This window comes from Pelmatolapia mariae, linkage group LG15 (genome assembly GCF_036321145.2).
Source record: "Pelmatolapia mariae isolate MD_Pm_ZW linkage group LG15, Pm_UMD_F_2, whole genome shotgun sequence".
In the NCBI taxonomy this organism is placed as follows: domain Eukaryota; kingdom Metazoa; phylum Chordata; class Actinopteri; order Cichliformes; family Cichlidae; genus Pelmatolapia; species Pelmatolapia mariae.
The window spans coordinates 39,518,804-39,532,573 of record NC_086240.1 but is presented as its reverse complement, the minus strand read 5'-3'; the positions used below and the strand labels follow the sequence as shown (position 1 = coordinate 39,532,573).

The window sequence follows — 13,770 nt, the reverse complement described above, 5'->3', positions numbered from 1 at the left end:
TGCTCAACCCACCAGTGGATTTTTATTACAAATGTAGCACAATTTAAGGGGAAATAAACAGGATTTCCAATGATCTAAGCATTGTTACAATAAATAAACAATTTACCAAATGCAATTTTTCCTTTGTTTTTGTGCTGAACTTAAGATGGATACACTGTGGTCATAAAGACATGCTATGAGTGACAACAAAACCAAGGTAGTGTGTGGCGTTTAAACAATACTGCATTGGTTTGCTGCCATATGATTGCAGTATATATAACAGTATACCTAACAGTATACCTAATAAAGTGGCCAGCCGGTGTACAATGAATTATAGCTTTTAGTAGAACACTGATAGTAATTGCAGTTTTTTTTAGTGTTCAGGTTGGACAGTAAAGGGACGTCATTGCTGCAGCTCGCTACTGCAGTTATTTTTACCTGCACAAAGCACTGCAGTCATTAATCCAGTAAAGCAAGCGTGAGAGCCACGGGACTGAATCCGTCCAACAACATGCAACTGCAGGTGCCTTAGCTAATAATCCACCACAGATTAAAGTTACTATGAAGACTTAATTAGTTTGGGAAGAACAACAGGGATTAGGCAGGCTTACCAGGGGGGTCTCTTAGCTTTGTAAGTTTCACTTAGCATGCAAATCTTTCAGAGCAGATGGGCATGTTGTAAAATGACCTGATGTTTATGGTGTTATTTTTGTGCCAAAAACATTAGAGCACTTATAGCTTGCCTTCAAGACCTTGAAAAGGACAAAATCATTGACCGCATTACATATCACCGCCTTTATCCAGGGGATGCCATACCCTGCATTTATGGACTTCCTAAAATCCACAAGGAAGGGGTCCCACTCAGACCCATAGTCAGTAGCATAAACTCAGCCACTTATAACATTGCGAAACACCTTGCTACCATCCTTGCACCTCTCGTGGGGAACACCCCACACCACATCAAGAACTCCACCGACTTCACCGACAAGGTCCAGAAACTTACCCTGGGTCCAGATGAAACCATGGTGTCCTTTGATGTAGTCTCTCTCTTCACTTGCATACCCACCACGGAGGCAGTGGAGACTGTCAGAAAACGACTACAAGAAGACAGCTCCTTGGAAGACAGGACCAACTTCACACCCGATCAGATCTGCACACTGTTAGACCTCTGCCTTACCACAACATACTTCAAATACAACGAAGGCTTCTACAGACAAAAACATGGCTGTGCCATGGGCTCCCCCGTGTCACCTATTGTAGCCAACCTTTACATGGAGGAAGTGGAAAGGAAGGCTCTTGGCTCTTTCAAAGGAAGAGCACCCAGCCACTGGTACAGATATGTAGATGACACCTGGGTCAAAATCAAGACACGAGAAGTGGAATCCTTCACTGTGCACATTAACGCTGTGGATAAAAACATCAAGTTCACCAGGGAAGACACAAAGGATAACTGTTTGCCTTTCCTGGACTGCGCTGTGCACATTGAAGAGAATGGCAACCTCAACATCGAAGTTTACCGGAAGCCCACACACACGGACCAGTACCTCCTCTTTGACTCCCATCACCCTCTGGAACACAAACTTGGAGTAATCAGGACCCTACACCACCGGGCAGAACATGTTCCCTCTAAGCCTGAGGTAAAAAAGAAGGAACACACACACGTAAAGGAAGCACTCAAAACATGTGGTTATCCTAACTGGGCGTTCATGAAGTCAGCAAAGAGGCACAGAAAAGAAGATCAGACACCAGCGAGGGAGGATAAGAAAGACAGACGCAACAACGTTGTCATCCCCTATGTAGCCGGTGTATCAGAGAAACTCCATCTTGGAACAGAGGCGGTGGTTTACGACACCAACTGTCTGCCATCTATAATCCAGTTTTGAGTTCCCTCCCCAGACGCCTTAATGCCCACTCACATCCTGGGCCATCTGACCTCAGGAATTCACATGACAAGGTGGGGCCAGGTTTCACAATGAGCTCACCCGAAACCCTGGCTGATTAGGTCCCACACCCGCTTTCACACCTTGGCTCATGTGATTAGAGGATCACCAGGGGGTCCTTTGTCCCTCTTTGGGGGGATACTCCCACAGGGTTTAAATCTGGGACTCTCGGCTATTTGACCTTAGATCTGAAGAAGCTTCTCGGATGAGAGGTGAAACGTCTTCAAGCAACCTAAAGAAGTCCAGACGCTTTTCTTTGCAAACTCCTTTGAATTAGAGCACTTATGCAAATATGTGATGTCTTGATAAATCGAGCAGATATTTGAAGTTTACACAGCACCATTCTGGCATGAAAATATCTTAAAAGTTTATTTTGTGACCCAGAAAGAGTAATATTTCAAACTCCGCCACTCTGTGTTCCTCGGCCACTGCCTCATTTGAGTTTTGGATGAAATGCATTCTGGGATATTGCATTTCGTCATTTCGAGCTGATTGGAGACCAAAACAGCCAATCAGATTTTTTTTGCATCCAAGTCTGTGATTGGCTGGTTTTGTGGCACAAATATAAAGGTGTACAGAAAGAGTTGAGCGCGCAGGGGCAGAAATGTTGAGAGCGCGAGGAACACATTGTGAGCAAGTGCAAATGCAAAAACTGAGCAAGAGGGGCTGTTGTGTCAGCAAGAGTACTGACAGGGACTAGGAAGAGAGAGCAGATTTCTCCTGCTTTGGCTTCCCTTCATTGGCTTCCTGTTAAATCCAGAATTGAATTCAAAATCCTGCTCCTCACTTACAAGGTCTTAAATAATCAGGCCCCATCTTATCTTAATGACCTTGTAGTACCATATCACCCTATTAGAGCACTTCGCTCTCACACTGCAGGCTTACTTGTTGTTCCTAGAGTATTTAAAAGTAGAATGGGAGGCAGAGCCTTCAGTTTTCAGGCCCCTCTTCTGTGGAACCAGCTTCCAGATTGGATTCGGGAGACAGACACTATCTCTACTTTCAAGATTAGGCTTCAAACTTTCCTTTTTGCTAAAGCATATAGTTAGGGCTGGACCAGGTGACCCTGAATCCTCCCTTAGTTATGCTGCAATAGACGTAGGCTGCCGGGGATTCCCATGATGCATCGAGTTTTTCCTTTCCAGTCACCTTTCTCACTCACTATGTGTTAATAGACCTCTCTGCATCGAATCATATCTGTTATTAACCTCTGTCTCTCTTCCACAGCATGTCTTTATCCTGTTTTCCTTCTTTCACCCCAACCGGTCGCAGCAGATGGCCCCGCCCCTCCCTGAGCCTGGTTCTGCCGGAGGTTTCTTCCTGTTAAAGGGGAGTTTTTCCTTCCCACTGTCGCCAAAGTGCTTGCTCATAGGGGGTCATATGATATGATTGTTGGGTTTTTCTCTGTATTTAATATTGTGCTATCTACTGTACAATATAAAGCGCCTTGAGGCGACTTTTGTTGTGATTTGGCGCTATATAAATAAAATTGAATTGAATTGAATTGTGTGTGTGTGTGTGTGGATAATAGCAAACACTGAAATACATTTTTGCCTGCAGCAATGAATTTTGTTCACTCAAATTTAGCTTTTCTTTGCTCAAAATAAATTTCTCCTCAAAATGCAACACTTGCACCTGCAAAAAAATTTTTTTTTTACGTGCGCTCAGAATAGTGGCACAAAAATAACGCCATAGATGTTCAGAGGTTTTAGCTTAGCAATAATTAAATAAAATTAAATGACTAAGATGCCAAGCCTTGTTGCAACTCTGTAACTCAAGATGAGACTTCTAGCAAGATAACGAGATTGGTCACTGGTATGATTGCTGTCCAAGTTTTGAATTTACAATGCAGCCTGCAGGGGGCGCTAGAGGAACAAAGACTGAAATGCACGAAGGACTGAATCCAGTCAAATCAGATCATTGTTTGGTTGGAAACACCAGTGTGGAATAGAGTCAGTGCAAAGTATGAAACAGGAATGAACATTTATAAAAGAGTATGTTCTAATAATAGAATCAGCTTCTTACAAAATCTTAATCGTCCTGAAAGAAAACATTATTGCATCTGGACTTGCTGAAGCATTAAAAAGTGTACTGCTGGATGAAACTGAAAAGCATAAAAGCATAGTATAAAATCTGGAATTAAAAGGTCATTCTATTGTTTTCTAAAGTGTTCTAATTTCATTTTTGACCCTTTTCCTTCCTTATATAGAGAGAAATTAGGTAAGAAGGTGGATACAAAAGCTAAGTTTAGCGTAAAGACTTTAAAAGCACCTCAGACGGTCATTACACCCCAGCAGTTGTATAATATGTTTAATCTGTACAACTGTGGAGGGCCAGGAGTGAATTAAATGAATTAATTAAATACGCAATTTAATAATTAATTAAATGTTTCATTCATTCATTAAAATTAGAATTGATTAATTAAATAAATATTTCAATAATTAATTACATGCCCATTCATTTGATTTAAAACATTTAAAAAACACTTTTTTAATTTATTTCAAATTGTATTTAACTATTGACACATTTAATTAATTATTTATGACATTTTTTTTAATGAATCATTGACACAGTTAATTAATTATTAAATTATGTATTTTTTAAATTCATTTTGCCACTTCTGACCCTCCACATGCAACAAAAGTATATAAATAATTACAGTTTTGCATGTAACCCTGTGACTAATGCACACATTTTACTTTTATTCTTCTTGCTTGTACCAGTTAAAATCATTTTACATGTGGTAACTTTTTTAATGAAATAAAATATACAAATATTGAAAGTAGATACATAATCAAAGTACGAGGCTCTGATGTGAGAATGTATTCACACCAGGTTTATTATGCTTATTCAGGATTTTAAAAATACACATTTTTCATTAAAAAAGAGAGGGTGTCCTGCTTTTTCACACATCTTCCTTCTCTGTTTTCTTGTTTCACTGTTTTTGTCTTTGTCGTCACATCTACCTGTTTCCAGGAGTGTATTTTGTGTCCAATTCAGTTCACATCAATTCAGCTTCATTTTATTCACAACAACAGTCACCTCGAGGTGCTTAATACTTAAAGGTAAGGATGCTTCAATCTTAGAGATAAACTGCATCAATCACACTCTCCCGTCTGAGGGAAAAACTCAGAACCATCTGGAAACACCAATATGCTGATACACAGCAGGGTTTGAGTACTAACCACAGCAGTATTGTAATTTCTACTCATAAATGTAATATATTGCACATAATTCATTCCGGTTTTGTAAAAGTACTTCAGTAACTTACTCTCTCTGCAACATGGCACAACATACACCTCTAGCCCTGCCGAGAGACCCAACCCTTATCCTAATATAGACACAAACAAGAGCTCTCTGTTAATATTTAAGTTGTAACTCAAAGCAAACAGCAAAGTTCAGTTTACACTCTTCTCTATGCTTAAGTACTTTCCATCTAACCAATTAATAAATGACTTACTTTACCTCCTGAGCTACAGCCACCCCAATAGCATGTAAGCATGCCATCTCTGCAGGTATTTAGAAATAGTTGACGTCATAGCCTTTTCATACAATAATAATTTATGGTAATATGGTAAAACTTAGGTAAGGCAGTGGGGTGGCAAGCTGCACAGGCCTGGTGTTTAAATCCACTGGTTGGCTGGGGCCTTTCTGTTTGGAGTTTGTCTGCATGAGTTCCAGATACATGCATGAGGTTGGGTTAACTGGTTGTCCTAAACTGGCCATAGATGTGAATGTTTGTCTCTCTGGGTTAGTCCAGCAATAGATTGGCAACCTGACGGGAGAGGTTGGTCTGTTTGAACAGCTAATAGCAGACCTACAGACAAACACAGTTTTTATAGTTTTTGTTAATTTAGCTCTTATTTTTATCTATTTCTATCACAATATGTATTTTATTTATCAGATTATAGGACGTAAAGGGTTCAGAACAGTTTCATAATAAAAGAGTACAAACACAATCACAGACACATTCTCTGCAGTCTCTTTACACATCTGCACCAAAACTTCCCCAGGCCGGTTGTATTGGCAAATTAAACCAAATAAACACAGATCAAAATAAAGACTTTAGTTAATTTTGTAAGCATGTAATATTCTTTCAATGTTCATTCATTTCTTGTTTATAGATCCCAAACACCCAACACATTCTTTTCCCATGTCAAATACAGGTCATTCTCATTCTGTAGCATGATGAATATTTATTAAAGCAGCAGGTGTGTTTCAGTTATGCACAAGGTGTCCTTTGGCATTTCTCAGTGTAAAGGGTCACATTTTATCCAGAGTCACAAGCCCAAACCAAGTAGCTTTTAGTGCAGGCAGGTGAAAACAAAACAGCAAGTGGGATGAAAGGCTGCAAAAGGTCCCACAAACAGGACGCAAACTTCAGTCTCCTGGCTGATAAACATGCAACGCAGGCATCAGGAGATCGGGGAGATTAGTCAGCCAGGAGAGTGGGGCTCAGTGACAAATGTACTTGGATAGCTTTAGAAATACATTAGGCTTTCACAGCATTAACTCGTTTTTTAATTAGCATGTTAGAAAACTATGCTTACTTTAAGGCATCCTTTACAAGCCTTCACACTGGACAGAACGAGGCTGACTGACTTATTTCACTGACCAAAGAACACCTTGCACATGATATACTAATGAAACATTTTCACATTATAAAAAAATATATCTGTTCATGTAATGTTTTGACTAATTCAGATCTTTTTGGTGAATTCTAAATTCTGTTTAGTAGAAAGGCAGCAATAGAAACACTGAGCACTACATAAAAATGACAAAACTGAGTTTCAGAGTCTAAAAATTAAAAAGGGCTTTACACGAGGTAGTATTTCAACTGCCTCCTGGAGCCCAGCATCGATGCGTTCACCCACTGTACAAACCTCAAATCCACAGCTCAAACCTATAAATTCACAGTGTAAACACAGCATCCCCCACTTTCTCAACAAAGGGTTTTGTTAATCATCAAAGTCTGCAAAAGGAGGAAACCAGAGGCTCTCCTTCCTCTGCGATTTGCTTTGAGCTGCTTTCCTCTCCTGTCGCTGTAGGACGTTTTTTATCCAGCAGATCTGAACAGCAGCCAAAGCTATCATGCAGACCTGCTCAAGGAAACACACAAAAGGTCAGAAACTGCTGTCAGTGTCATTCATCAACGTGATGACTTCAGAGGTTTTTTTGCAGCCAAACGCTCACTAGTGTTACCTCGAGCAGCAGCAGGCCGGCGGTCAGACCAGCCACCAGAAGCAGATTGTGTTTGGCCCACCAGACAATTTTATCCAGGCAGCCGATGGTGAATATGTCCTGACGGGCCAGTTTCTCCGCCAGCTGCTGCATCCCATAACCACACATGGTGTTCAGTACAGTCTGCAAAAGAAAGAAGCTGTTTAAGGTAACACAAAAAGGGCTTTGATGCACTGAACACCAGCATGGACAAGAAGTTAATTTGTGCATGGATTCAACACTGATTTAGTGTAAAGACAATATACAGTATACTGTTAGTGAAGGAAAGGGAAATCAGCCAAGCTCATGAAACATCTGCTTACATCTTGTTGAATTCAATTGTAAATCCACAAAGACCAGCAGGTCAGCTGATCACAGCCTGAACACAAAGAAAATCTGCTGGAGTTCACATTAGAAATTATTGTTAGTTGTGACTCTTTTCCCCACACGGAGCCACTACAGTTGATCGTAGGGTTTCCCACTGTTTAGATGTAGAGGAAAACTTCACAAGGAAGGCATTATTGAGGCAACTGAAGTCACTCCTTGTGTCCTACATAACCGAATTTAGATTTGAACATTTGTATTATCATGTATAATATTATTTTATTATTATTATATTAATACAGCATAGGGTTCAGTTGCTTTTGCATAAACATCCATGGTAGAACTGTCCTTAGGAGCTACTTTTTACTTTCTTGCTTTGAGAACATTTCAGAGCTTTTTCACCTTTACTTAAGTAAAGAAGCAGATTCAGTACTTCAGCTTTTACTAGAGTATTTTTTAAACACAAGCATATGTATTTCTACTTAAGTAAAGAATGGAACAGCCTTGGTACACCTGAGTCATCACACCCAACCATATCCAGGACTGGCTCACTGACTGGTTCTGACCTGGTTCTGCAAGCGAATGCAGCAGGAGAAGGGAACTCCACAGGCCTCCAGACTCGGGTTGGTGTCCGAACACTCAAAGTAGGCGTTACGGGACCAGTTTTTATAGCTTTCAACTCCACAGCACTGGAACTGCAATCACAGTGAGGCAGAAGCACAGTCATCACAACAGTAAAAAAGAAAGAAAAAAAAAGATTACTGAATCTTAAAACTCGTCTCCACCTTCTTCTGGATGAAGTCAATGGCGTTCTCCAGGTCTTGGTCCTCCCTGTATCGTTCAATTGCCTTCATCATCAGCCTCTCAGTTCTCTCCATCACCTGAATAACAAGAGAATTGTCATGTTGGTTTGTCTACTGCTTCGGTTTAGTACGATTTTTCGACATCCTGTTACCGTATGAGTGAAAAAGTATCCCACGAATGCAGCTGCGATCTGCAAGAGTAAAATGGCCACCAGGAGTCCCAAAAACTGCAGGACAAATAAGAGCTGATTAGAACAGACGGCCAGAGTCAGAACAAGATTAAAACCAGCACACTGACATACCATCTTCAGCAGGCAGATGGTGTTACGCAGCGCCCCGAAACATCCGAGGAACGTGATGAGGAACATCACAGAGCCGACGACGATCAACAGCAGAGCGGGATCAACCGTCAGGGTGTCAACCACATCTATACACACACGTATACACACACACAGTATATGTTTGCACTTCTGTGTTTGTGGATTTCCAGGACCCTTATCCTGACTTAAACATGATCATAACATGGGCCCGAAACCCAAGTCCTTGAAAAATCTCTTTTAAGGTGGCTAAATGTCCTCCCTTACCTATTGTTAGCAGAACTTACCCCGACTTAAACCTGATTCCCAAAATGGACCCTGGAACCCAAAAGGTCATTTTGGGAATCCTGGAAAAGTCCTTCACAAAGTCTGCCTCAATGTTTTGACCGGGTCTAAATCCCAATTGTTTTCCAGAGGTTCGTGAACGAGCCAACATTCACCTCAACATCAGTGATAACACAAGAGCAAGTAAACGTTGAAACATGTCTGAATAACTTTGTGTGGCTCATCATCAGGAATGTGATCAACAAGCCTTGTTTTGATTACCCGACATACATACACAGTCGTTATTCCAGGACATTCCACTGACTTGGAGACTTTCACAATCCATAAAACAAATCTTTGCTTAATTAGTTTGAATCTTCACAAAGTGACTGTGTGGACAGATTTTATAACCCTGGCATTAGTAATTAATATTTTACATATCAAGAGACTGGTAGGGTCTGTACTCCGTTACACTCTCACACTGTTTCCATGACAACTTGATCAACTTCCTCCCACTGTCCAAAACATGGAAGGTGATTCAAAATTGGCCACATGTATGAATCTGAGTGTGAATGGTTGTCAGACTCTCTGTGTTGTTCCTGCAGTAGACTGGCAACCTGTCCAGGTTGTAGCCTGGCTCCACCCACCCTATGACTCTGAGCTGGATGAGCAAGAAAAATCTAGAGATAGCTACCAGATATCTATATGTGAGAATTAGACAAAACAAACAAAGCCGAGACAACCCTTCATACAATCTTGACTGTGCACAACAAAGAGAACATTCAGACAAAATGCAGAGAAATGAGGCTTAAATTCCTGTCATTTTTTCATAATGGCAAGAAAAAATAAATAATTCAAAGTTGACTAAACTAACCTACCTTTCTCTCTGGCGATCTTAGCATAGATCCCCACTGCTATAAGTATGGCACTCACAACCTGCAAAGTAACAGAGAAACGCAGATTTCAATAAAACAGAGGAACGGCTGTAACTAGCTCTACTGTCACTGGGCTTGGAATTAACATCATTTTCATTTCTGTGATTGTGGCTTAGCCTGGGTGAGACGAAGCCGACTTGGAAACGACGACATGAACACCTAGATTTGCATCCTGATTGGGTTTTATCAGTCACACAAATTAGACCAGAGCAGTTCAACTGACATACTGTATGTATTGAGATTTTATCTTTGTTGTGTGAGATTTGTTTTCACATTGTTGTGCCTTCCGCTGGCGATGGACGTCACACTCACAGTGCCTCCCGAGTATGCCACCATGTTTACTTTGAAACAATGTTTCCCCTGCTTTACGTTCCATCTCAGTATTGGTCCAAGAAGATACATTTCTGCTCTTACTTTCTGCTATTGTTCTTCCTCTGTAGTATTTTCTATTGCTTCCTGTTTACCAGCACATACATTCTCACCATACACGAAAAGGCATGCAAGTATAAATGTAGATTACCTCTGAAACTGTTCTAAAAATACTTGGCAGAACAGAGATGATTTTTATTGGAAAACATCGTCTTAAATATAAAGTGTATCAGTGTGGTTGTTATCCTGGCCCTTCACACAGCCCCCCAGTTCATCCTCTCTTTGAAACAACCCATTTTGGCCTCCTCTTTCTTTAAATGCCTCCCACTTTCATTTTGATTGGCCAGCTTCTGGAAGCCTGCCCGGGAGCAAGCTACAGCTTCTAGGGCTGAAAAACGAAGCCATTGTGGAAGCATCAAAACCTGCAGTTCCTCTAAAGGCCACTTGGATAACTGTGAAAAAAATTATATTAAATCTTATAATAAAGTTTGCACTGTTAAGATGTGGCTTCTTTAGCTGACAGCTAAATACTAACAGTGTTCAGTTGTGATAACAGACCAGGAAGAAAGTGTGTGTGCTCCGGTTTTGTTGAGTGAAGTTCTACTATTATGTCATTTAGCACTGAGTAGCAGATATCTGCTAGCATGGTGGCAATGTCCATCTCTAACGCCTGACATATGAAAAATAACTGGTTATTGTTACAGAGTATCTCCTTTGTTACTTTCTGTACACGCCATCTTTCTGGCCTTCATGGGAAAGAAGCCCTCCCCTGCTAGAGATTATTGATGATTTTTTTTACCTCTTAGATAACTTTTTGGAGGGAGTTTTTCTTGATCTTATTATTTCATATTGACAAAAATCTTTGGCCCTTTTTATTTGTCTTTTTCCCCCTGCCACACGTGGAACCAATTCTGTTTACACTATACATGCTTCACTTAGGCAACATCATTTGAAGGCACAGCATAGATTCTTTTTGCTATGCAGATGATACCCAGTTTCTATTCATGAAGCCAGATGACAAACAACAATTAGTTAAACTACAGTAATGTCCCAGCTGGGTGAACCTCCAACTCTGAGGTCATGGTCCTCACCCAGAAAAGGGTGAAGTGCCCACTCTGGGTCAGGGACCAGTTCTGCCCTAAGCGGAGGAGTTTAAGTATCTCTGGGTCTTGTTCACAGGTGAGTAGAGACGGATTGGAGCTTCGGCTGCAGTGATGCGGACACTGTAGCAGTCCATCGTGGCAAGGAGAGAGCTGAGTGCAAAAGCCAAGCTCTCGATTTACCAGATGATCTATGCTCCTTCTCTCACCTATGGTCACGAAATCACGGATACAAGCAGTGGAAATGAGCGTTCTCTAAATGGTGGCTGGCCTTTCCATTACAGAAAGGAAGAGGAGCTTAGCCATCTGGGAGCTGCCACTCTGGCCCTAAAAATCTTAGAAACCAGATACTTACTTCAGGTGGCGCTGGCTTGGCTTCCAGTAACACTGTGGCGAATGTTGGATTTGTTGAATATTTGTGCACATTAAACAGTGTAGGACTGCTTTCTTACATTTGCGAAATATCTTTAAAGTTGGAAACATCCTGTCTCAGAGTGGCGCTGAAAAAGTAGCTCATGGATTTATTACTTCTAGGTTGGATTATTGCAGTTTATTATTATCAAGCTGCCCTAAAAACTCACTGATCCAAAATGCTGCAGTAAGGGTACTAACAGAAAGAGAGAGCATATTTCTCTGATATTGGCTTTTCTTCACTGGCTTCCTGTTAAATCCAACATATCTAAATAAAATCAGAGGGATAAATGAGTTAATATTAAATATTAAAATGCTGTTTGTAGCTCATCTTCTTCCTCTGTTATGGTGCAACTGAGGCATTTAACTCACTATTATGCAACAGGTTTACTACTATCACGCACTAATGAATGTATGATGCTACATTTTTTTAAACAATAAATTGTTTAAAATGGGAGAGACTCACCCAAAAGAAGTAGCAGAAGATGAATAAGGTGTACTTAACGCCTCGGTATCCTCTCATGTCCTCTCAGCAGTGCTGTTGTTCTGTCAGACTGTCGGAGGTTTGTTATCCACTGACGAGACTAAAGCAGGACGTGTGTCGGCCTGCTGAGGCATTCCTGCTGCTGAGGGAGGAGACATCTGTCACTTTCTAACCACATCACATCCACTGTGTCTCACCTTTTTTGAGACAGCCCCTTCTGTTTATGATTTGATGTCTCCAAATAATCTTTAACTTTTGTGAATTCAGTGAACTTCTATAGATTCACAGCTTTGCAATTTCAAAGAAAGAAAGATAGCAGGAGAGTTAGCTGATATCATCCGTCTGTGTCACGCTGATTTCCCTGTGGATTTCCTTCCTCAACAAATTAGTTAAAATAACTTTTCTCCACTCACTTCATTCATTGTGTGTTCTGTTACAGCTGGCTCATGAGATGCAAAATAAAATCAAGAGTTCATCTTTTGTTTTGTTTTTTAATTTTGTTTTTGGAAACATGGGGTTTATTTGTTCATGATTTTTATGGGCAGCTGAGGGTATGATCAGGATGCTGACTCAAAGTAGAGCTGGGACTAATCCATATCAAAAGAAGCAGCTAGAATGCCCCCTGCACGCCTGCTAGGTGAGGTGTTTTGGGCACACCGCACCCTGCTGCAGACTCAGGACACGGGCTGAAGAGATTATGTAATAGTAAATGGACTCTTTCTGTGCTTTGTTGGGGGGTTAGGATAGTTTGACCAGAGCAGCCAGGGTCTGAACCACCTACCTTCCAATTACACCTCCCTGCTCTACAGTCATGGATTTAAAAAAAATACCAGCTCATCAAAGTTCAAATTAACAGGTATTGTGCATATATGGAGGGAAACATAAAGGCTGGCAAGAACATCTGGACACTTAGCAGTTAAACCCATGCATCACCCAAAGCCACAGTATTGCTAGTAAGGGTTCATAAGATTGTGATTATTCACAAAGTGGTTTCATTGTGAGCTTTGCAAACAAAACTGTGTGCAGAACAACAGGGCTCCCAGATTTCATTTAAAATATATTTGTCCAGATTTGTGTTTTTAATCATGTATTTCTGTGTCTTTTCAGAACTCCCACAGCAACACGCCTGTAAGGAAGAGAAAGTTCTCACTTCTCACCTGTTTGACCCGAAAGGAAGGAGGTCCCAGAGAGTCCACACAAACAGGAAGCCATATTTCTGCAATTTTTTGAGAAAGAAATTTGGTGAAAGCAATAAACTGACATGCTGCATGCAAATCCACAAAGATCTCATCAGATGTTCACGCAAAACATCAGAAAAGATTCTGCTGTAACTCTGAACTACAAGCCGAGATGAGAACCCACATCAGTGAGAAGGCCACGTGACACATGTGGGAAAAGACTTACCCTCAGCAGTAACTTGACTGTGCTCATGATAACTCACACATACAGAGTCATATTACAGACACATATGTAAGAAAACATTATTTGAAGTTAATTTTAAAAAGATTTATTAATACATTTTACAAGATCTGGGTTTCATCTGTGTCACACTACACATTCAGTCCAAGGTGGTCAAATTGTCAAATGATCATTCTTAGGAATACCATGGATTTTTATTTTAAAA

The 13,770-nt window shown here is 40.7% G+C and overlaps 1 protein-coding gene across 1 annotated transcript; it reads right to left on the bottom strand.

Annotated features, from left to right (window-relative positions):
- Positions 1 to 6,877: 6,877 nt before the first annotated feature.
- Positions 6,878 to 12,185, bottom strand: zgc:113223 (uncharacterized protein LOC541424 homolog). The gene is made up of 8 exons (XM_063494734.1): positions 12,129 to 12,185; positions 9,726 to 9,783; positions 8,569 to 8,693; positions 8,419 to 8,493; positions 8,249 to 8,344; positions 8,030 to 8,158; positions 7,122 to 7,283; positions 6,878 to 7,018 (listed from the first exon to the last, which is right to left on the bottom strand). The coding sequence occupies exons 1-8, from the start codon at positions 12,183 to 12,185 to the stop codon at positions 6,878 to 6,880; spliced, it is 843 nt and encodes a 280-aa protein (XP_063350804.1).
- Positions 12,186 to 13,770: the final 1,585 nt, after the last annotated feature.